This window comes from Dipteris shenzhenensis, chromosome 3 (assembly GCF_047967505.1).
Source record: "Dipteris shenzhenensis isolate YYH24624 ecotype China chromosome 3, Dip_SZ_1.0, whole genome shotgun sequence".
NCBI lineage: Eukaryota > Viridiplantae > Streptophyta > Polypodiopsida > Gleicheniales > Dipteridaceae > Dipteris > Dipteris shenzhenensis.
Window position 1 is genome coordinate 46,820,641 of NC_141598.1, and position 23,747 is coordinate 46,844,387.

General features: G+C 41.1%; 1 protein-coding gene across 1 annotated transcript in view; it reads left to right on the forward strand.

Moving 5' to 3' along the window:
• Positions 1 to 17,759, forward strand: part of LOC147903896 (uncharacterized) — an 88,263-nt gene extending 70,504 nt beyond the window's left edge. The window contains exons 11-16 of the mRNA XM_087372615.1: positions 6,315 to 6,431; positions 6,689 to 6,836; positions 16,410 to 16,502; positions 16,578 to 16,646; positions 16,736 to 16,778; positions 17,432 to 17,759. Coding sequence (XP_087228741.1) covers positions 6,315 to 6,431; positions 6,689 to 6,836; positions 16,410 to 16,502; positions 16,578 to 16,646; positions 16,736 to 16,778; positions 17,432 to 17,532 — 571 coding nt within the window. The 3' untranslated portion in view covers positions 17,533 to 17,759. The remainder of the gene's footprint in view (positions 1 to 6,314; positions 6,432 to 6,688; positions 6,837 to 16,409; positions 16,503 to 16,577; positions 16,647 to 16,735; positions 16,779 to 17,431) is intronic.
• The last annotated feature ends 5,988 nt before the right edge of the window (positions 17,760 to 23,747 follow it).

Here is a 23,747-nt window from a genome sequence, read left to right on the forward strand (position 1 = left end):
TAAAGTTTTATATTTTGGAATTGAAGATAACAGTACAAAATAACAGATAGCCTTTATCAAGGTGAAAATGTCCATGACTCAGTATCTTGAGGGATGAGACTAAAAGAGCTAGCTCACCATTGTCAAGGCCTATCAAAAGATGTTGCAAGGAATGTGGCATAACACATCAGACATTAGTACTGACACTTGTCTTAAATTTTTGCTATCTAGGAATTGAATATAATAGTAGTAAGTACCATAGTTGCTACATGTTTGGAAACGTCACGTTTGGAAAATTTTCCAAATGTGTTATGATTCAAAATTTTTCTCAGGCGCCTATTTTACCAAGAATTGTATGCCTACTATATAAGTACACATTCTTGGGACCTTAAACGCATGATTACAGGCACTAATGGCACCCCGAACAGTGAGGAGCATAGAGGAAAACACTTCAGCAATCTAATATGTTCGTACACTTGGAAGTGAGTCTGGGAAGGCGTTTTTCAACAAAGCGTGATGGCGACAGCTCCTTCGATTGTTTTGATAAAAAATAGGGCAAAAAATTGATCTTAGGGCCTTTTGCCCCAAAAACCACTATGAAAAAAACGCGTTTTTTATTTCCAAACGTTTGGCAACGTTTCAAACAATAAAAAACGCGTTTCATTGCAACTATGGTAAGTACAAATAATAGGAAGCCTTTATCAAGTTGAAGATGCCCATGAAATTATGCTGACTTAGTATCCTGAGGGATGAGACTAAAAGAGCTAGCTTGCAAATGTCAAGGCCTCTCAACGGATGTTGCAAAGCATGTGGCATAACGCATCAGACTTCAGTACTGTACACTTCACCACAAAATGGAGAAGGAAAATGACAACTTTGGAGATGGCCGGATGTTTGCTCAAGCTAAAAGTGGTGTAAAGCATGTTGGGGTGAACCTGTAGTCACAGCCACGTATATTACCAGCAACACCAAGGCTGGTCATCTTAAATTTTGTAAATCTTTTCCTTTGCTTTGGTTTTCGAGTAGAAAATAAAACTTAATGACAAGGGCGTCAAAATGTGTATTTGTGGGATATCGCAATGAAAGTAAGAGATCTTGGTTTTTGAGTAGAAAATAAAACTTCATGAGAAGGGCGTTAAAATGCGTATTTGTGGGATATAGCTATGAAAGTAAGAGCTTTTGAGTCTGGAACCCATAGTCCACTACCAAAAAGATAATGAACAGCCTCGATGTTGTCTTCCATGCAGCCGCCTATCCCCTTGTGGACACACCTTTGAATGCTGAGTTGATGAGATGCCTGTCAGTCATATGGTGAAGAACAACTTACCCCATATGCACCAGATGTGCACCCCTTCTTGGGTCCAAAGGGAGAATTCGTTCAGCTCACAGATGGCGCAGCAAGGGATGCAAAAAAGGTACTTCGATGGTATGAATACAGCTCAAGATAGCCATGCAGAGCCCACTTTGGGCAGAACTAGGGCAGCCAGCATGCTTGTGAATGAAGAGGGTCAATTATGCATCGAATGAGCAGTGTGATGGATGCTACAAAACCATAGCCATGTGAGGATGCTAAAGTCCATGCATCATGGCAAAAGGCTATGGAATCTGACTATGATCTATTACCAACAATGGTACACCAAACTTGGTGGACCCATTTGCAGGCATGAATTTGCGGGCACCAAATGGGTCTATAATTTCTTAGATTAGATAGTGGAAAAGCTTAAAGCCCATTCTAATTTCTGTGGCCAAGGGGTGTGCCCAGGAGGAAGGGGTTGGCTATGAACAGATCTTCGCTATAGTTTCCAGGGTGACCAATATCTGCACAGTTATGTCTTTTGCTGTACTTTGCGGTGGAAATTTTATCAGATGGATGTCAAGTTGCTTTGTGAATGGGGGCCTCATAGTGTAAGTTTACGTGCAGGAGCCCCAAGGATTTTTATTTATTGGACAAGAGCACAATTATTGCAGGCTTACTTTATGGCTTCTGTTCTCTTAGTAGGTGTTTATTTGTATAGAGGCTTCTCCACTACTCCCAATGAAACTCATATGTATATTCAGGTGACCGATTTGATTTTACTCATCCTTTGTGTGAATGACAATGTACTCATTGGCAATAATAATTTAAAAACTAGGAAGAAATCAAGGCGCACTGTAGGCCATCTTCTCCCTGTTCTAGTGATGCCCTATGGGCCCTGGTATGTGCCTTGTAGGCATAGTTATAGGCACTTAGTGTATTTTGTGCTTTTTATGCCACATAGGACACTTAGTCCTATGTGACACCTAGGACACTTAGTCCTAGGGTCTACCTACAAGTACTATGTACTTTTCTTTTCATTTCACTCTAGTTGACGTGACGGCTGCTCTCTTTCGACTCTTGTACCTTGTACTTGCTCTCTCGTTTATCGATCCTATAGTGGTATCAGAGCTTGGTTCGACTTGTATCCTGCCCCCGGATTTGCATCCACTCCTTCATCCGTACAGCCCGTACGACTGTACGGACGCCCATACACACAACATGCAACACAGGACGTACAACCATACAGAAGGTTCCGTACCTCCTCCGTACTGTGTCGTACACTCTCCGTACAGCCATACGCTTTGCTTCGAACATGTTCCGTACAGTTACGTATCTGCTCCGTACATCGTACTTGCTTTGTACTTGCATTCCGTACAGCCACGTACTTTCATCGTACGTTGTAATTGCGTCGTACGTCGTACATAGTACTTGCTCCGTACGTTGTACGTACACTGTACATCGGACACTTGCACCGTCCGTACACAGCAGCTGTCCGTACAGCCCGTACTTGTCGCGAGAGTTCTGTACAGGTTTGGCACGTGTGAAGTCATTTACAGGACTTTGGCAAAATTTTGGGGCTTTCAATACCTTTCATCTCCTCTAGTTGCAACTTCTTGCAAGAACACTAGAGATTTGGGATTTGGTTTGCAATTTCTTGTTTGATTGCAGTATATTTGGGTCAGATTGCAGGATATTGAGTCACATTTGCAGGACATTGGGTCAGATTATCCTACATTGGGTCACACTTGCAAAAATCTCAGCAAAATTTGGGGCTTTTTTGCATTTGCCCTCTCTTTGGCCTATTTGCCCTCATTTAAATTTAGGGCTTTTGCCAGATTTGCTGTTTTTTGCAGTGAACATTGCCTGACACAGTCACATTTGGGTCAAATCTGTATTTGCCCTTTGATTTAGGTTGGAAATTTGCTAGAATATTTATTTGCAGATGTTTGCTGTCATTTTTGGACAGCCAGCTCTTTGGAGTGATAGCCTTGAGGCTTTTGGGTTTTCAGGTCTTTTTCAGGGTATCCCTTTTGCAATGGCTGGCAACAATCATGATCTATGTGGCATTCTTCGTGAAGATGATAAGTTGGATGGCACCAACTATCCGATGTGGTCTTATCTCATGAAACATATTCTTGTTGCAAGGCACTTTTGGAATATTGTTTCTGGGGTTGATCTGAGGCCAACCAATGCTACGGTGGTTGCCTCTACTGCTGGTCCCTCTGCAGAGGGTACTCCTCCTGATGCCTTATCTTCTAGCACCCCTGCTGCTCCCCCCCCAACTCAGGAACAATCAAGATAGGATGCAAGAGATGCAAATGCACATTCTTGTATTGCGAATCATTATTCCACACATCCGGTCTTGCAGGCAGCAAAGGATGCTTGGGACAAATTGGCTTCTCTTTATCAAATTCGCAATGAGGCACGTGTTGCATTTTTAAGAAGGCAATTGCAGGAAGTCAATATGAATGAAGGTGACTCTATGGATGCATACCTGACAAAGGTCAAGGACCTCATGGAACAACTTGCCAATATTGATGAGGTGGTGCCAAATTCTCAGCTTGTCAGTACCACATTGAATGGACTGCCAGATACATATCAAGGGTTTGCTACAACCCTTCGATTAGTGGCCATGGGTAATCCAGATCACTACTCTTTTGATCAGCTAGTCACATTGCTTTTGCAGGAAGAGCAAAGTTGAACTAATAGACAAGCTATGATTCCTGATCATGCATTTGCTTCATATCAGACAGGAAGAGACAAGCCTTCCAAGCCTATGGGCAAGCTTAAATGTGTGCATAGCAGTGGCAATTCCTCCAATGCATCTAAAAATACTGCAGATAAGTCAAAGAAGAAAGGTGGCTATATCCCTTTGGATGAACATGTACCACCATGACCAGAAAATACCAGGTGTTCTGAGACGTTTCCAGAATACTTCAGCCCATACCATGGAGGGGGGTTTGTAGGCCATCTTCTCAGTGTTCTAGTGATGCCCTATGGGCCCTGGTATGTGCCTTGTAGGCATAGTTATAGGCACTTAGTGTATTTTGTGCCTTTTATGCCACATAGGGCACTTAGTCCTATGTGACACCTAGGACACTTAGTCCTAGGGTCTACCTACAAGTACTATGTACTTTTCTTTTCATTTCACTCTAGTTGACGTGACAGCCGCTGTCTTTCGACTCTTGTGCCTTGTACTCGCTCTCTTGTTTATCGATCCTACACGCACTTGACAAGTGCTTTTGACACGACAGATTTGGGGCTATTTCCAATTTATGTGGGACTTGATTCTTGGTTAAGAAAAGGCGGCATTTCCATGCCACAAATGAAGCGTCCGAGGAATCTATTGCATACATTCAAGATGCAAGACATCAAACCAGCAACCACTTCATTGGAGATATTTGCAAGCTGAGGAAGCATGACACTGCAGAGCCGTTTGATGATACTCTTTATCGACAGCTTGTTGGCAGCTTGACACTGCAAGGAAGTGTAAGGCTAAGCTCCACATAGAGCTTGTGGGCCGGTCTTTTGTCTGATATTGCCTATGCCATAGGTGTGCTTACCAATATGCATTGTCCTGTGCCCCCAAATTGGACAAAGCCATGAGTTCGCATTATGCTACAATAGTGATGTTGAAATCCTCATGGCTTGACAGCTTCTGATTGGGCACATAAGACCCTAACCTCTACCAGTAGTATGCACTCAAGTGGGCAATGGCTAGGACCTATAGATGCAGAGTCAGAGCATTGACTTTCCTAAATGTCCAAACCATGGGCAATCACTATGACCTGATATGAGTGTTTCCTCAATGTCTAAACCATGGACTGCCATTATGACGTGATACGAGCAGATAAGGAAGATGCTCGTAGTGATCTCTGCCAAGTTCCTTATTGAACATACAAATAAAGATACTTGAGAATAGACAAGCTTATGTCAATCTTCTCACCAATGAGGTTATACTCAACCCTAATGTGCTTCGTGCAAGCATAAAGCATGGATTAATGACAATGCTACTTTAGTTCCATGATTGAGGATCTTTATTTGCTTCCACGTCCTTAAAGATCCAGCCCAACTGGCAACCACACAGCCTTCCATGTCACAAAGCAAGCCATGGATGGTATGTTATCGGCCCAAGAGATGCAATCCTATGTATGATAAAAGGTTAGCTTGATGTCACACGCTACAAATATACGTCACTTATCAAATTTTTGTCATAATAATAATTGAGAGTGGTACTCGAGGTGAAGCCAAAGTTGAAAGTGCCTTGTAAGGGCATTTTTTCCAATCGTGTGGGCCGTTGGATTAGAAACCAACATTTGTGATTGACGCTATAGCACTCCGTCTTTTTCTCTATGGTCTTGGAGATCTTTTTTGGTTAGTTCTCTCAAGACAGGGTTTGAAGTCCTTGTTACATTTTGAGTCAAGCTATTCATTATGAGGTAAGGTTCTATGCATGTTTCTTTTTTCTTTTTGAAAAGACGGTCAACGTTTTTTTTTGAAGTGAATATTTTAGCTCTCTAAAGTGCTGCCATTAGAATGTGCACCTTCTTCTATATAGTAGGCCCCTTGCCAAAAATAGGAAGCTGAGTACCCTTATTCTTAAAGTACACCCTATAGATATTAAAAAGGGTGCAAATAATTTAAGTTTGAAAGATAAACACAGAGCCCAAAACTTTGAGAAGAAATAAGTACACGAGGTTAGCTTACTCCCATCACAACCTCGACGTTGAGGATTAATTCAAACTCATGTTGTAGTATGCAAAGAAAGGATTTCATGGTGGGTTGAAACTATGACATAAACAATTTCAAAGACGGTAAAGAAATCACAGGGCCCTAAAATAAGCTATTGCAAGGATAGAGTTTGTGATATAATGTTTCTCCATTAAACGGTTATAATTTGATTGTATAGGTCAAATTATGTCAATTGGATGAATTTATCTCTGATTAGTAATTACCCTTTCCATCTACAGACATGTGGTAAGATAGGGATGAAAGTTGATTAGTAAATCCATTAATAAGTTCTTGTGCATTTCTGCAGGTCAGTGCAAACGGATTTTGTGAGGTTGGATCAAGATATTCTTACTCCCCTTGCAGGCAAGAAGAAGCTGTACACCTATGAGACAAAGGACTTTTGGGAACAGATCAAAACACCTGGGTGATGTTCTTTTTTAAAGCTCGTTTGGCTTGGGTCTGAATTTGACCACGTTTGGTATTTCATGAAATGGCTAGTGTGCTCTGCTTTTAAATGAGTAAGTAGTGAGATTGGAGTCTTGTTTTTTCATCTATTTGGCTTGCCTGAAGGAGGGGGAAGGGGGCTGTAAAGAAACTCTGCACAAACTCTTGTTTATTAGTTTATTGTGAAATCTATTTTTTGTTCTTTTTGTTTAACATCGTTCAAACTTTTTTCTTCAGAATGTCTTTGAGATGTTCATCATTGTACCTTGCACAATATCGGCAAACTGCACCTGAGCTTTTGGGAAAGGGAGATGGCGTCAAGACTGCAACATTTGTTGGAGATGTTTATGTCCATCCTTCTGCAAAAATTCACCCCACTTCTAAGGTATTCAACTGTCCCACCGCAAAATCAAAACTCCATTATTTCTGTCATGGGGGCGTGAAATTCTAAGTACTTTAATGTACTACAAGACCGTGACAACTTTGGTTTTAAAAGTCCAAGCGTGGGCTTAATAATGTGGAATTAAACGTGGCATGGTGCTTAGCACATAAGCGTAATTAATCCCTAGGCCCAAAGGCATTCCAAGGAATTAAAAGAGTGGTTGTTGGGAAATGATGACGTGGCATTTTTAATGGGCCCCCTAGAGGGCCATGTACCTTCAGTGGCCCCCCTAGAGTTCCAGGTGGCTCTAGTGCCTTCTACATGCTCCTTTGCCATTCCTGGACCTTCTTGGGTCTTCTAAACTTTACATGTATGGTTTCCTCTCTCATCTTCTCCCTTTGTTGAGATTTTGGACTGGTTTTTCAGCCTCCTTCAGCTGAATTCTGTTTTTCTTCATAACTCCTCACCCGTTTGGATTCCTTGACTTTCGTTTGGCCTGATGGCTTCCCTTCTACCTCCCCTTCGCAGTGATATGCTTTTCCCTCCATGCGTTTGGTAGAATGGGCAGAGTTGAGCACTTCTTTTGCTGGCCGAATTTGCAAAAGTGGCTTTTTCTGGACCTTTTTGCTTCTACAGCCTCCTGGGCCTCTCCTCTTGCAAAGCTACAGCTTTCTGCTGAATTTCGAGTGGTCCCACGCGCTAGTTGACTGGTTTTTCTCTGTTTTGGAGGACTTTCCGGCGATGAAACTTCTCCAATACCTTCTCAATGCATTCCTCTCTGAAGCACGCTTCTTTTGAGCCCAGGAACTCGCACTTCTTCGCAACAGAAGTGCTTCTGTTCACATTTTTCAGTGGAATTCTTGTTGGTCAGCTCTTGTAAATGCTCTTTCTTCATGCCTTTGCACTCCTCTTTGGCTGAGAATGCAATTGGGCATTGGCTATTATGTCCTCTTGGCGATTGAGGACTTGGTTCGAGTTTTCAGGGTTTGGTGAGTTGTGATTTTTGTCATAAGCTATTGGTTGGCCTCGTGTGTCGCCTCTTTCTTGGTTCACAAGTGCCCAGGCAATGCTACATGAGTCATTTTTTAGTTGGGTACTTTGCTGATTATATTTTGGAGCTTTGAAAAGCTTTGTGAATGCCATCTGGAAACCACTCAAAGTGAGTGCAGCTGGGGTGCAGTGTGATTGCATCTAGACAGCCAATGGAATTGCACTCGGAAAAGAGAATGCCTTTGGATTGAGCCTATGGGTTAAGTGGACTTATGTGATGGTGTTCTATGCTTGAAAGCCTTGCGAAGGCTCAGTGAATTGGGGCTGCGTGCTCAGTTGCAGGGAAGGTCTCCCAGATGCAACTTGTAATCATTTCACTGTGAAATATAAAGAAATACCAAAAGGGGCGCCACGGTGTTTGGGGCCAATCGGGTGCACTTGTCTATGTTTGTTGATCAAGGGCATTCTAGCCTCCATCCCTTTTTTAGTGGTTTTGTTTGTGAATAAATGGGTAAATGCCAACTGGTGATTATGCAATGGTTAATGGTTGTGATATATGCTTTGTGAGCTGTAAATAAGTGCTGAAGTGATTAAAGGTTTAGTTCCACTGCTCTCTGAGTGATTAGAGGCTCGTTTCATTGGTTCCATTGCCGAGATACCACACACTCTTCCTCAAGAGGTGGGCCTCGGTAGTTTGGTGGAAGGATATCTTTGCTCCACTTTTTGACAGCTGAATATTACAACCATAAACATGGTGAGTACCCATGAGCAAGAGAGCTCCACAACTCCTTAAAGGAGAAGGCAGGAAAGCCTTAATGATCCAGCTAGTATACAGCTGCAGGGAGCACAACAAATGCCTTTTGAGCAGGCCACACATGAAGCTACAACTCAGCTCAACAGTGATACTAGTTCTAGCAGTGAGTCAGATGATGCTACTATGTTGAATGCACAGCTTGCAAGTGCAGTGATTGCTTTGACTCAGCTGACTCAAAACATGGCTCAGATTGTGCAAACAAATGCCAAGAAGAAGAAGAAATCAAGAAAGCACAAGCACGGAAAGAGTGAGTACGCACATGCATTAGCTTCTCATGGCGGACAGCACACTCATGCATCAGTTTCCCTTGAGGGACAGCCATAAAAAATGACTCAGAAAGTGACTTCCAAGAGAGAGGAATCCCCCAAAAGAGCACTTGAGAAAGAGTGAGTACACACATGCATCAGCTTCTCATGGCGGACAGCACACTCATGCATCAGTTTCCCTCAAGGGACAGTCATCAAAAATGACTTAGAAAGTGACTTCCAAGAGAGAGGAATCCCCCAAAAGAGCACTTGAGAAAGAGGTACAAAAAGTGCAGCGAGTGCAACAATATGAGCAGCCAGCACAATGTCATGACAAGAGAAATGATTATTTAGTTAATTAATAGTCATTAGAACTTTACTATTGTTAGGCGCCAATTTGATGGTGCGGTTATATGTTTGTATTTATGATCGATCAAGCGGTGTAAATAGTACCGCCAAAACTATGTAACATTGGCCAATGATTAGTAATAAAGATGTGCACACACGTGTCTAGGTCCTAGGGGCAATAGGAAAGGGAAAGGGTGCATTAGAGTGCATTGAATGGTAGGTGCATGGGTCATAGGCTAAGGGTAGGTGTAAATGGGAAGATGGAACTTGAGTGATCTCAAGGGACATTAATGAAAGGGTATCACCCTTTCATTGTGAATCTCACGTAGCATTCTTTCTACCACATTGCATTCATCCGTCATCTCTCTCTCCCACCTTGCATGTAGGTCGAAAAAGAAACAAGTACTCTCACGAGGGCCTTGGTTTGGGTACTTCTACTCAAAATAATAATGTGCAGTCCATAAATGTGGCTCAGCGACCTGAGCCATATTTGAGGCAACAACCTGAATATATTGGTACAGATTCTATCTTTGATGCTATGTTGATTTCACTGCTAACTGGGCATAGAAAGCAAGCCATGTATGACAATGTGGGAATGTAGCCAGGCATGCAAGCCACATCACATACTTCCATGCTTAATGTTCAGCCAAGCATGGCTCTCCCTAGTGAAGGGAATGCTGCAAAAATACAGCCATCTTTGGGACAGCCAACATCAAATGTATATAAAGAATTTAAGGATGGTGGTTCTCATGTCAAGTTTGAGACATATAATGGAGTACAGGATAGGTACAAAGCCCTCACATTCCTTCAACAGTTTGATGCTGCATTTCTTGGGGGTTTGTTTACAGAAGCATCCAAGATGAGGAAGGTTACCACATTTTTGAAAGGCAATGCACTTAAGTGGTACACCAACCTTATGCGTCATGGAGATGCACCTGCTACTTGGCTGGAATTTAAGCAAGTGTTCTTTTCTACTTGGCTTACTCCAACTTTTGAAGTTGAAGTACTTTCACACTGGCATGACTTGTCATACAAACTTTGCAAGAATCTTGATGATTACACAAGAGGTTTTGGGATGTTTTGCTGCCATTGAGCTCTTACAGGCATGTTTCTTTGAAAGAGCAAATAGAGAGGTACTTTTATGGATTGCCTAGTGAGCTACGTGATTATTGCATCAAAACCAAGGTGGGTTTTATGACTCAATTAATTGAGAATGCAAGGACAGCATATGCATGGATGCAGGAGAAGAATTTAGGCTTTATGGACAGCAAGAAAGAAGACAGCAAATGGGCTGCCAAACACTAGGATAAGAAGGACATCAAATCTGAAAATAAAAATTATGGCAAACGACCGTTTCAAAAGGGAGGAAAATCCCAATTCAAAGCTGGTCAAAGGCGTGGACAGCCTAATAAACAGCCCTGTACCAAGTTATCTGATGAAGAGAAAAAGTCACTCATGGAGCAAAACAAATGTTTTATATGCAAAGGAGAGGGACACCGCTCTTATGATTGCCTATCCAAGAAAAGAGACAGGTCAGATGATGATAAGAATGATGATTAACAGGCTGATCGGAAGGGCAAAAGGCCTAAACCTTCGGCAGGACTTCTTCCAGATGTGATTGGGAGTTTGCCACATGGACATGATGAAGAGGAAACGAAAAAGACTGAGATGTGCAGAGCATGGGGAAAAATCAGAAATCAAAATTGTTTGTTTTTCTTTGATTCTGGGGCAAAGGCGAATTTCATAACTCCTGATATGGCAGGAAGGCTTGGCATCAAGCTTGAGGAAATGGGGCTATTCGGCATGTGTGATATGGCCAACCCTGAACTCAGCACGCTTGTCACTCCTATCATTGGCAAGTCGAGGATGCATATCCAGGGATATCAGGATGCAGAGGACTTCTACATTATGCCTTTGCCAGAGTGTGATGCTTTGCTTGGGATGCCTTGGATGTACAGGGTGGGGGCTGATGTGCAGATGAGAAACAAGAAGATTTCTTTAACTCATAGAGGCAAAAATCATGTACTTGATGTAAAGTTGAAAGGAAAGTCCACCCCTGTAGTTTCAGCTTCTTGTATTTCCAATGTAATAAAGCGTCATATTTCAGCGTACTTGATTTTTGTCAAAGAGGACAGCATATAGTTCAGGAAGGCTTTACTGTTTCTACTTTAGATAGAGAAAGGGTTGCTTTTATTTCAGATTTTCAGGATTGTTTCTCAAATGCACTTCCTCAAGAATTACCTCTCAAGAGGCCTGAGGATCATCAAATTGATATAATTCCGCCTAATATACCTCCCTATCGTGTCAGTAAGGCACAACAGGAAGAGATAATGTCACAAGTGAAGGAACTCTTGGAAAAGAGATTAATACAGCCAGTTGGAGAATGTGTATTGATTATAGGGCTTTGAATAAAGTCACAATTAAGAACCGTTTTCAATTCCACGCATTGATGATATATTGGATCGGTTGGAAGGTTCCTCAATGTTCAGTTGTATTGACCATAAAAGTGGATACCATTAGGTAAGGAAACGGCTTGAAGATGTCTACAAGACTGCCTTCCACGCTTCATTTGGCTTATATGAGTTCCTTGTGATGCCTTTTGGTTTGACTAATGCACCTGCCACTTTCAATAGAATGGACATAATTTTTAGAGCACACAGAAAGCTTATGGGCACTTTCTTCGATGACATCATTGTGTTCTCTAAATGAGCAGGAGAACAGGAAACACCTCACTATTGTGTTTTAAGAGTTGAAAAGACACAGGTTGTTAATAAATACCAAGAAAAGTGAGTTCTTTATGCATGAGATTCATTTTCTCGGTCATATAGTGTCAAAGGATGGAGTCAAGATGGATTCTGCAAAATTTGAGGCCATAAGGAATTGGCCAATTCTGAAAAATTTGCATGAAGTCAGAAGCTTCCTTGGGTTGTGTTCATACTATCGGAGGTTTATAAAGTACTTTGTAGAAATTGCTTCTCCCTTGCATGCTTTACAGAAGAAAGCTGTACCGTTTTGGTGGGGACCAAAGGAAAATGTAGCTTTTGAAGAGCTGAAGCAAAAGTTGTGTTCTGAACCTGTTAGTATCTTGCCAGATCTTGCAAAACCCTTTGTTGTAACTTGTGATGCATGTGGGAACAGCATAGGAGGCACTTTGATGCAGGATGGCAGAGTGGTTGCATATGAGAGTAGAGTTCTCAAAGATGCTGAATTGTACTTGCAGACATACGAGAAGGAAATGTTAGCAGTGATACATGCTTTGACCACATGGAAACATTACCTTCTTGGAGCTGATTTTTATGTGCAGACAGATCATTAGTCACTTAGATATATTCTCATGCAGGAAAAATTATCTGAAAAGCACATGAGATGGGCTAACTTCCTCTCAATGTTTCATTTTCAAATTGTATATATGCCGGGTAACAAAAATGTCGTGGTGGCTGATGCACTTTCCAGGATACCATAGCTTGAAGCAGTCTCCAAGAAACCCAGTGTTTCAGCAGTGAGCATTACTTACAACAATGTGTTAGATGTGATGAAAGATTAGTATGTTAATGATGCTGATTTTCAACTATTTATGATTAGCTTTCTGATGGTCAAAGGCATGATCACTATATGTTGAAAGAGGGTTTCATTTTGAGCATGGACGACTCTGTGTCACTGATCAGATGCGACAAAAAGTCATAATGGAAAGTCATGCTCCTCCATATGCAGGACATAGGGGAATTTACAGCAGTGGAGCAATACTTTTATTGGCCATCTTTGAGGAAAGATGTGGAAGAATATGTGAGAACATGCATGGTTTATCAGAAAGCAAAGTTTGACAGGCAGAAGGCACGTGGGGTGTTACACCCTTTGCCGATTCCGGATAAACCATGGCAAAGCATAGCTATGGATTTTGTGTTTGATCTTCCACGTACTCCTACTGGACATGATGGATTGTGGACAATAATTTGCAAGTTTAGCAAACAAGCCCACTTTGTAAGTATTGCAGGCATGCTTGTATTTGGAGTGTAAGCCAGTGTGACTCAGTCATTTGACACCCCACTAAAGGGGAACGTTTTGGCATTTTGTAGACCCACTTAGGAAATTTGTGGTGATCTATTTGACCAGTGAAAGAGCTCCCAAAAAGGTAGACTAGACTGGTGCAGGAAGCTTGATTGCTTCACTTGTCCTTGGCACATAAGGAAATTATATCCACCCGTGCACTTCCAGATTTTGGATATCCGCCCATGCACTTCGAGAATCTGGCTCCTGTTGGCTTTTTAAAAACTGGTCGGTTCTGTTCCAAGAGGTAATTGGCCCATAACATATATCTATTAGCGGGCCCATTAGGGCTACTGGTTTGCGTTAGGGCTCCTCTCTAGCTCTTAGTGTAGCTTGGTGTGATTAGCATCTATACATGTGTTAGAGACACCTGGAGGTAGTTTGGTGTGATTGGCATCAAAACATCTATACATGTGTAGCTTGGTGTGATTGGCATCTATAAATGTGTTAGAGACACTTGGAGCTACTTCTTAAGAAAAATTCTGAACCCACGAGTCACTTCTTGACCACGGGACAGAGACATAGGTTCAGCCACTCGGAGGAAGTTCGAATGACTTTAATCATCATCGAATGATATGGGATAACCTTGCTCAAGGATTCAACTTGGATGAGGTTTTCCAACAAGTTTTGAATATATATTTGCAAGTGGCAATCTACTCTGTGGGAGGTTTTGTGCAGCTCATGTAGGGTCTTCTATTTTTCTACAGAACTTTCACACTGCCACTTGGGTGGACCTATGAATTGTTGGTCTCTTTGAAGCTGGCACATCAAATCGGATAGAATTTTGAGACTCTTTCAGTCAATCAACTTTACTAATACTACTGACTTTCGGGTGTTTATCTGTTGTTACAGATGTCTAAACAAATATTTGCGTTAGACAGTTTCACACGAAAATAGCCTATTAGGTGCTGTCACATCAGCCTAGTGGCTGTGTTGCCACTGTTCTGGGACCTGGAATGCTAAAGGTTTTTAGTGAACTTGATCCACAGCTGGGCAAACAGTTTTCAGCAAGTTTAATCAACTCACAAGATATTTGAGTTCATAATTGGGTTGTAGGACAGTTCTCCATGTACATAGGATTGTCAGCATTGGCAATGTTAGGATGCTTGGTGGAATTTATGCTCTGGATACATTCATCATTTTGAAGTATGATTTACCATGCCCCTATATTGGAAATTTTGAAGTTCATTTGATTGATGATATTCTGAGCATCATAAACCATTAAGAAAAGTGTTCAGTAGGAAGGCTAGTTTGTTTGTTAGCGGTAAGTTAACTGTGCTATGCATGGGCAGGTTAGAGTATTTGGGTTGCATTACAACTCAAGAGGGGTTGAAATGGATTCAAAGAAAGTGGCCACCATATTATGGCCAGTTCCTTAGAGTGTGACAGCATTGCAATCATACTTAGAGTGTGACAGCATTGCAATCATTCCATAGAGTGTGGCAGCATTGCTATCATTCTCAGGACTCGTTCAGTTTTATTGGAAACATACAAAGTATATTTTGATATAGCATCACAACAACTGACAGAGCTGATCTCACTAAACATGCCTTTTATTTGTGGAAAGAATCAATATGAAAGATATAATAAAACCTTTTTTCCTAGAAACTGATGCGAGTGGTCATGAGATGGGAGAGGTTTTACTTCAAGAGGGAAGACCGGTATCCTTTGAAACCAAGAAGCTTTCTCCTGCTCAAGGTACTTGACCAACTCATGAACAGGAGTTGTATGCTGGAATACATGCTTTGAAAGTATAGAAATATTATCTTTATGGCTCAGATTTTTATGTGGATGTTGACGACGATACTTTGAATACTTTTGTAGACAAGACATTCAACAATGTCATGGTGGAACATCCATGTGTCAAGAAGCCATACGAGCTCATAAAAGGTGTTTTCTTTTGGCCAAAGACAAAGAAACATATTCATGAATATTCGACATGTTCTTTTCGTGTCAGGCTAGTAGAGCAAAGCAGTTGGAGCCACCTGGCCTTATAACTGTTGGAATTACTATCAGGTGGGTGGGACTAGGAGAGCATTTCCATGGATTTCATAGTTGATCAGCCAAGAACGTAGGGTGGAAACAATTCCATTCTTGTGGTGACCATCTTATGAAGATGGCTCAATTCATGTCAATTACGGAATTAGTTGGTTCCTTGTAAGGAGCGGATTTTTTTGTGAGTAATGTATTTGTAATTCTTTAGGGAGCCTTCTTCCAATGCCTTCTCTATTATTAAAGTCAGCATATCTCTGACCGTTTTCCATTCCCATTTCAACATCTCTGACAAGAGGCCTTCACATTTCTACTTATGAAGATGGCTCAATTCATGTCAATTACGGAATTAGTTGGTTCCTTGTAAGGAGCGGATTTTTTTGTGAGTAATGTATTTGTAATTCTTTAGGGAGCCTTCTTCCAATGCCTTCTCTATTATTAAAGTCAGCATATCTCTGACCGTTTTCCATTCCCATTTCAACATCTCTGACAAGAGGCCTTCACATTTCTACTTATGAAGATGGCTCAATTCATGTCAATTACGGAATTAGTTGGTTCCTTGTAAGGAGCGGATTTTTTTGTGAGTAATGTATTTGTAATTCTTTAGGGAGCCTTCTTCCAATGCCTTCTCTATTATTAAAGTCAGCATATCTCTGACCGTTTTCCATTCCCATTTCAACATCTCTGACAAGAGGCCTTCACATTTCTACTTTCTCACATTTGTAGTTCTTTTAGTCACTTCTTGATGTATACCACTGTAAGACACCATGTACAAGATTTTCTCCTCTGCTTATCTTCCATAGGTTTCCTTAACAAACATGATCATATCTGCCCACTTTACTTTGGCTTCTGAAAATCTATTTGCACGAATCTTCTCAAATAACTTCCTGAGGATTGCTCTTAAGCTCTTACTGTATGCAATCTGCTTGTCGTGCTAAGGTTTATCTTCTTTCTGTGTTCCCTATTTCCACTGGGTTTCCTTCTGCTGCTTCTTCCATTGTCTCCTGCTTCCTCATCATATATGTAATCCCCTTGCCTCTGGCACCTCTGCCTTCAAATTTTTGTGGGTTGTCACTTGCACAATTGAGAGAGAGAGAGAGAGAGAGAGAGATCATAATGTATCTCATGGCCTGGTTGAAACAGATAGGTCCTAATGTTTCCATCTCTGCAAATGCTCGTATTGGTCCTGGAGTACGATTGATTGGCTGCATCATCTTGGATGATGTTGAAGTCAAGGTATGAGTTTATTTTTGCTGTATGGAACAACAGATTGTAATTTCTCTCCACTTTCTCATTCATTTGTGGGCGCAGGAAAATGCCATAATTCTTCACTCTATTGTTGGGTGGAAGTCCTCAATTGGCAGATGGGCCAGGGTGCAGGTAAACCAACTTCATAATCTTCTCGAAGAAAGATATTTCCAGTACTCAACTCGTCATAGGTAATCGTTGGTTTCTTGAATGTGATGCAGGGTGGTGGCAATTACACTGCCAAACTTGGAATTACGATTCTTGGTAAGGCAGAGGGCATTGCTTATGAGAGTGCATAAGAGTAAAGTTGTTGAGAGTTCTTTCACCAATGTTAGGCTAATTTTGCAAGATAATGTTATGAATCACTTTTCCTGTTTTGATTGTAAGTTCTCTATCCAGGATTTTCAAATAGATAACACTTGGGACCTTTTATAATTTCCTCTCATGCCAAAAGGCAAACGATGGAATAATCAAATAGTCTGTGCACCCTCATAAAATATCCGACATAGCCTGGTCGATAGCTTCCATGCTTTATGATCGTCTAAATAAGTGTTTGAGCATCCCTAGTATTGTCAACTGATCCTGCTCAACCTTACCTTTAACATCAGTGCTTGTTCAGGATTGTGTGTGTGAATTGCTTGTTCACTTTCCTAGGCTAAGTTGTTTAAGAGCCACCTCTAGGGAGCTAGATTTCCTGTAGTATCTTATCGATATTCAAATCTAGACTCTATGTTGATTCAAGTAATTTATACTGTCATGTTCAGACCAAAGATATGTGATAGCACTTTGGTCTTTTAGTTAATTTACTGTTTGGGAGTGATTTCATTACAATTTTAACAGTTGAAGCAGTTCTCTTTTTATATTTTGTAAGTACTCGCATTGGCTTCTGGTCTAACTTTTTGGATCCCGCTGTGCAGGTGAAGATGTTTTGGTTGAGGATGAAGTGGTGGTCACAAATTGCATTGTACTTCCTCACAAGACACTGAATCTAAGTGTACAGGAAGAGATCATTTTGTAGTCATGTTAAGATGCCATTCTTTGCTTTCTAAATGACCTTTAGCTGAGTCTCTCAGTGGCAGTTTTGTAAACTTATTTTGTGAACGGTAAATCACTTGTTCATTATTTATCATTCATTGTGGCTCTGATAAAGTGGATCACAAAAATGGTCTGGCTTTGTTTATACTTTGAATGTAAACGTAGTCCCATTTATTTGCATTACTATAGTTATTGTGGGTGTCAAACCTAGTTCAAGAGCATCGATCATGTTGCTTAAATAGGGGGAGGAGGCTTCACTTTTGTAAACATTATGGCCTTTCCCCTTCCTCCGTTTCTTTGGTGATAGTTTCTCTGGTCACTGAGCTTCACATGATATGTGAACTATCTTCGGATACCTGGCAGGAGTGACATCTTTGTGCATTGTGTTTTGGAGTTGCCGTAGCATTTTGGATTGGAATTTTTAATCCCTGTGGGGCAGTATTACACTCGAGTGCTTAGATTGGTGAGCTTACAAATTGGTGAACTGCATCACTTTTTATAGCTTTAAGTGCTTTTTGACTACGTTGAGACTTCTTTCTGATTGGTTTGAGCCATATAGGCTGGCTGGAACCTTATAGCTTTAGGCTTGTCTACTCTAGTCTAACCTTCATAGCCAGCAACATGTTATGACAGTTGACAGCATTGAGGACCATGTGAAATCTAGATGGATGAAGACCCTAGAACCAGTAGATTGTGGGAAATGGAATGTAGTAGATTGTGGGAAATTGTGGAGCTAGTAGATTGTGGGAAACTAAATGTGGGATCATTGCACCAAGGAAAATTCTGGGGATACCCCCAATATCCTATGCCTATAAAGGGGTCAACAAAAAGATTTTTCTGTTTTTTGGAATTATTTGATTTTGCACTCTGGATTTCCCTATTGCTAGACTGTGCACACCACACTGTCAACAAATTTAGCCCAATTCACAGTGTAATCTTCTTTCATGGTGGTGTTTCTTGCAGCCCTGCAATGCTGAAGGACAAAACCCGGTACAGATGCAACCCCAAATGTGAGACAAAAGAGAGCAAGAGCACACCACATTGTATTGAAAAGATAAGAAATACAAGACTAAGGTTTTGTCTTAGTGACAAAACCTTATCCTAACTACTAACTTTAGTTAGGGATCCTGATTGTGGTTAGGGAAAAAAACCTCTAATGAGGGAATGGTGCCCTAACCCAGTTATTGGGCATACATTGGTCACTTCCATGTATTATGGCGATAATTCCAACACCCCCTTGCAGTGCCAATATGATGATGTACAAGGAAATGATCAATCACCAAAAGGAGATAAGTTCAGGTCACTTGGAAATGCCTCAAACTTCTCACGTGGAAGTGCTTTGGTTAAGATGTCTACAACATTGTCATGTGTGGAGACATAGATCATAATGATCTCCCTAGCAAGCAACTTCTCTCTGACATAATGATAATGAATCTCAATGTGCTTCGTGCGAGCATGAAACACAGGATTCTTTGCAACTACTATAGCACTCTGACTATCAGTGAGAATTAGAGGAGGACTTTCCAATGGTAGATGAAGATCAGCAAATACGCGGCATAGCCACACACATTCAATTGTTGCTGTGAAAGCTATCATGTACTCAGCTTCACATGGGGAAGTAGCCACAGCAGATTGTTTCTTACTTAGCCTAGAAATGCAAGCATGTCCCAAAAAGAAACAATTACCACTTGTGGATTGCCTAGTGTCATAATCTCCAGCCCAATCTAAGTCACTGTAATCATGCATTTGCAATAAACCCCCAGTGGGAAACATCAAGCCATAAGACTGTGCCTTACAAGTAACGGAAGATGCATTTTACAGCCTGCCAATGTGCAGTCTTTGGGTTGTACATATATCTGCTCACTTGTGATACTGCAAATTGAATATTGGGCCATAGTAAGCTTCAGCCTTGGCTTCATGGGAGTGGCCATAGGCTTGCAATCTTGCATGTTGAACCGATCAAGAGCTTTTGCACATACTTGGATTGAGACATAATAATGTCATGACTCTTGTATAAAATGGATCCCCAAATAAAAATGTAACGTGCCCAGATATGACAACTCAAATGTAGCTTTCAATTCAGCTTTAAAATTTATAATTCTTTCTTCAGGTGACTTGTGAGCAGTATGCCGTCTACATAAAGAATGATGACTAAAATATCCCCCTCATCCTTCTTGATGTAGAGGGTACTTTTAGTTGGATTGTTATAAATCCCCTTGTTGATCAGAGAGGCATTAACTTTGGAGTACCATGCACGTGGGGCTTATTTCAGCCCGTACAAAGCTTTATTCAGCTTGCAAACTTTATGTGCATTACTCGAAATTTCAAAGCCAAGAGGTTGCTTGACATAAACCTCTCCAACAAGTCTCCGTTGAGAAAGGTTGTTTTTATGTCCAACTGATGAACATTCCAATCAAAATGTGCAGCCATAGCTACAAATGATCTGATAGTGGTCATCCTGAATGTAGGAGTAAATGTCTCCTCATAATCGATGCCCTTCTTATGAGAATAGCCTTTTGCAACCAGCCGTGCCTTGTTCCTATCAATGTCTCCTCATAATCGATGCCCTTCTTATGAGAATAGCCTTTTACAACCAGCCGTGTCTTGTATCTATAAATGGACCCATCTGACTTTCTTTTAATGTGTGATGCCTTTCTCTTTTAAACAAGCCTCAAATTCATGAGACATATACTCCCTCCCTCTATCTGTGCATAGAATCTACACCTTGAGTCTTGTTTTATTCTCAACCTCTGCCACAAAATGTAAAAAATGCTTAAATACATCTGATTTTTTCTTTAAACCATAGACCCAAGTGTAGTTTGAGTAGTCATCAATAAATGTGACATAATAGAGATAACCACCCAATGTAGGAGTCCACAGACATCACTATGAATGAGCTATAATTTTCGAAGAGTTCTTATTGCATCATTCTTTTTGAAGGAAAACCTATGCATCTTCCCAAGTATGCACCCTTTACATAGCATGTTTTTGAAGTGTCATCAAGCTGCCATAACTCATATGCCCATATTTGGCATGCCATAACTTCGTATTCTACATAGCAACAGTGGGAGTAGAAACTGCGAGTGCATTATCTGGTCTTTTCTAAAAAACATCAAGCTGAAAAAGACCACGAAATAGCGTGCTAGATAGTCTCGAGGCATAATCATCTTCTCTATCTTGAACTACACACTTGTCATCTTCAAAGACAACCTGAAATGCTCTTTTATTGAGAGAGGACACTGAAAGTGAATTCTTATTGATTTCAGGTATATAAAGCACACCATGAATTTCAAAAATTGTGCCATCTGTGGCTGCAAGTACAATCTCATTAATACCACGAACTGAAGAAGAAGAATCATTTGCACATGACACTGTTTTACCAACGGGTGATGAATGCAGAGAATCAAACAAACACTTTCTGGAAGTAATGTTTTGTGGCACCACTATCAAAATACCAATTACTCAACGTCTCGTTGACATTGAAAGTGCATGCATCCTTAGAAGGATCATAACTGCAAGTCAAAAAAGCATAAGCGTCATCCTTAGATGTGGCTGTAGTATTTGGAGTAGCTACCTGAAAATCAGAAATGCAAGTAAAAAAGGCATAGTCTTCTTTCACTAAGTTGGTTGAAGCATCATCACCATCATGTGCATGAGGAGATGAATCTGTGATAGCCATGCTTAAATCCTTTTTTTTTTCGTTGGCAATTCTTTTCTTGCATTCTCCTATGTAGTGACCCGGCTTCTTACAATAATGACAATGCCCTTTCTCTTGAGCTTCTCTGCATCATTCTTAGCCTTGTGAGAAAGCTGTTCGGAATCAGCTTTATGCTGATGTGTAGGCTGATTTGCATGCTGCTTATGCTGGCCCTTCCCTTTGGGCTTGAATTTCGAAAGCATGGCATGCTCACCAACCCATGAAGCCATGTTCTTCTTGGTTTGCTCTACCAGCAACAGAAGTCCTATCAGCTCGTGAAAAGTGAGAGGGTTGCCACCCCCCCTGAATGACAAACTATACAAGGTGTGAAATCGAAGATTTGACTCAGGAAGAGAATTCAGAGTAGTGGTTATCATCTCTGAATCAGGAATAATCTCATCTATATACAACAATTGCTCTCTCAAGTCTTGAAGCTTAGTGAGGTGATCAGACATATCTGAAGCTGCCTTTGAGGTTTTGCATGACCGAATGTGTGGCATAATAAACCTTTTGACAAAAAGAGAGATTACTGAAAGCGCTTGTGCATACATGAATCCCTCCTTTTCTGTTTTTGTGTGGGAGGCACAACTGCAACAACCACCACTGTACCTAGCACTTGTCTTGTACCCTGAGCTTGTCCTCTACCCCTTCCTCCACCTTCTTGAGGAGTGGCAGATGCAACCACATTCTCTGGCCGTGTCTCATCCCTAGTGACATAATCCCACAAATGTTTGCCAACTAAAAGATTGCGTACCATAAAACTCCATAAAGAGTAATTGGTGCCATCAAACTTATCCTCGTGTGAGGATGCCAAACACTTCATTGGGATTGTTCTGAGCCATAACTGCCAAAGAAAACAAAATGCAACAAATGTGACAATAAATATCCCTTCATGGGATTTATACGTGCACAACACAAATCCCTTCGGGATATAGATGCAAGTTGCTCATTGCTTTAAAAAAAATCAGCCAATCAAAGGCTCAAAATGCAACAGCCCAAAAGCATAAGCCCAACTGACATTCTGCCAAATTTGTCTACAAAACACCTGCAAAGTTTCCAAAAGCTCTAAATCTTACAAAATTGGTGTCCAAGACCAAAAGCCCCAATTTGCAGGGTGAAATTGCGGCAAATATAGGAAAAGCCCCAATTTTTTTAAAATGCCCAATGCTCAAATATGCCTTCAGAAATTGTTTGAATCCAAGCTAGACGCTGGCTCAATCCCAAATGCTCCTGCTTGCTTCAAAATCTACAACATGACCTAGCTAGTAGAGCTTGCAAAAGGACTGGAAGATAGAACTTGTACGGAATTACTAGCACAGTTGTACAAAAGCAAAAAATAGCAGGCCTGTATGGCAGTATGGGAAGCAGGAGCTTAGGTGTACAGCTGGTTGTAGGACTGCAGGTGTACAGATAGTTGCTGATAGAATTATTCGACTAGAACTACAAGTACGTACGATGCTAGAGTTGTACGGCATTGGAGCTATATGGATAGGCAGGTACGAAAGTAGCATGTACGACAGATGGGGGCTACAGAAGTGCAGGTGTAGGTGTACGGACGACAGGATTGGAGTGGGTACACCCTGCAAACAATACAGGGTTCCGTACATTCTATACGACCAGAATGACATGCTGCAAGTACGACGGGTTGTTGAGAGATCACCTCAACATCATGTGATCATATGTGCATAGAACTAACACATATAGAAAGCTATAAAGAAAAGGGTTAGATGCCCTAACCCTAACCCTAATCCTAACCCTAACCCTAAAAGGGTTTGTGTATATTCTACATTTTTAACTAAATCTAGTGTACAATTAGTCATTTGTGGTGTGCTCTCTAGCTGTTCCCTCTCTCCTCATCTCCACTCTTCTCCTCTCCCCTCTTCATATTTTGTCATGGTATTAGAAATCCCTTGCCTTCTGCTACTGCTGAGGCATTGTGATCCATATGAGAGAAAGTGATTGATTGAGAGATCGAGTGTTCTCTTTTGTTGAGAGAACTTCCGCATTGAGAGAATCTCCGTCATTCAGTCTTGAAAAAATTCCATTGATCTCTTCTTGTGCTCATCTCTGAGAAAGAGAAGCAGAGATAGTTTTCACTTTCTTCATGAGAGAGAGAAATTTCTTAAGAGAAGGTTCTAGTGAGCTTGAGAGGAGACATTCATGAGTTTTGTAGAGATCAAGTGTTTCCATCCTTCCATTCCGATTCCAGTGAGAAAGAGAATTTTTATTGTGAGAGGGAGTGAGAAGAGAGTGATTTTTCTTCTCAGAATATATTGTTCTTCTGAGAGACGAAGAGAGACTTATACTTTGAGGTTTTCAATTCATGGCCAACGGGTTCTTATCCTCAACTGAGATAGAGAGATTCTTGAAGAAACTTCAACCAAATATCCACGGGCTACTCCATCCAACTCTCAACTGCCATAGCAATGAGAAGCAATGCCCATAAGGGACCCTTGCAGTCGCCATCTACCTCCAAGTGCGCTGCTAGCAATGCCTACTCC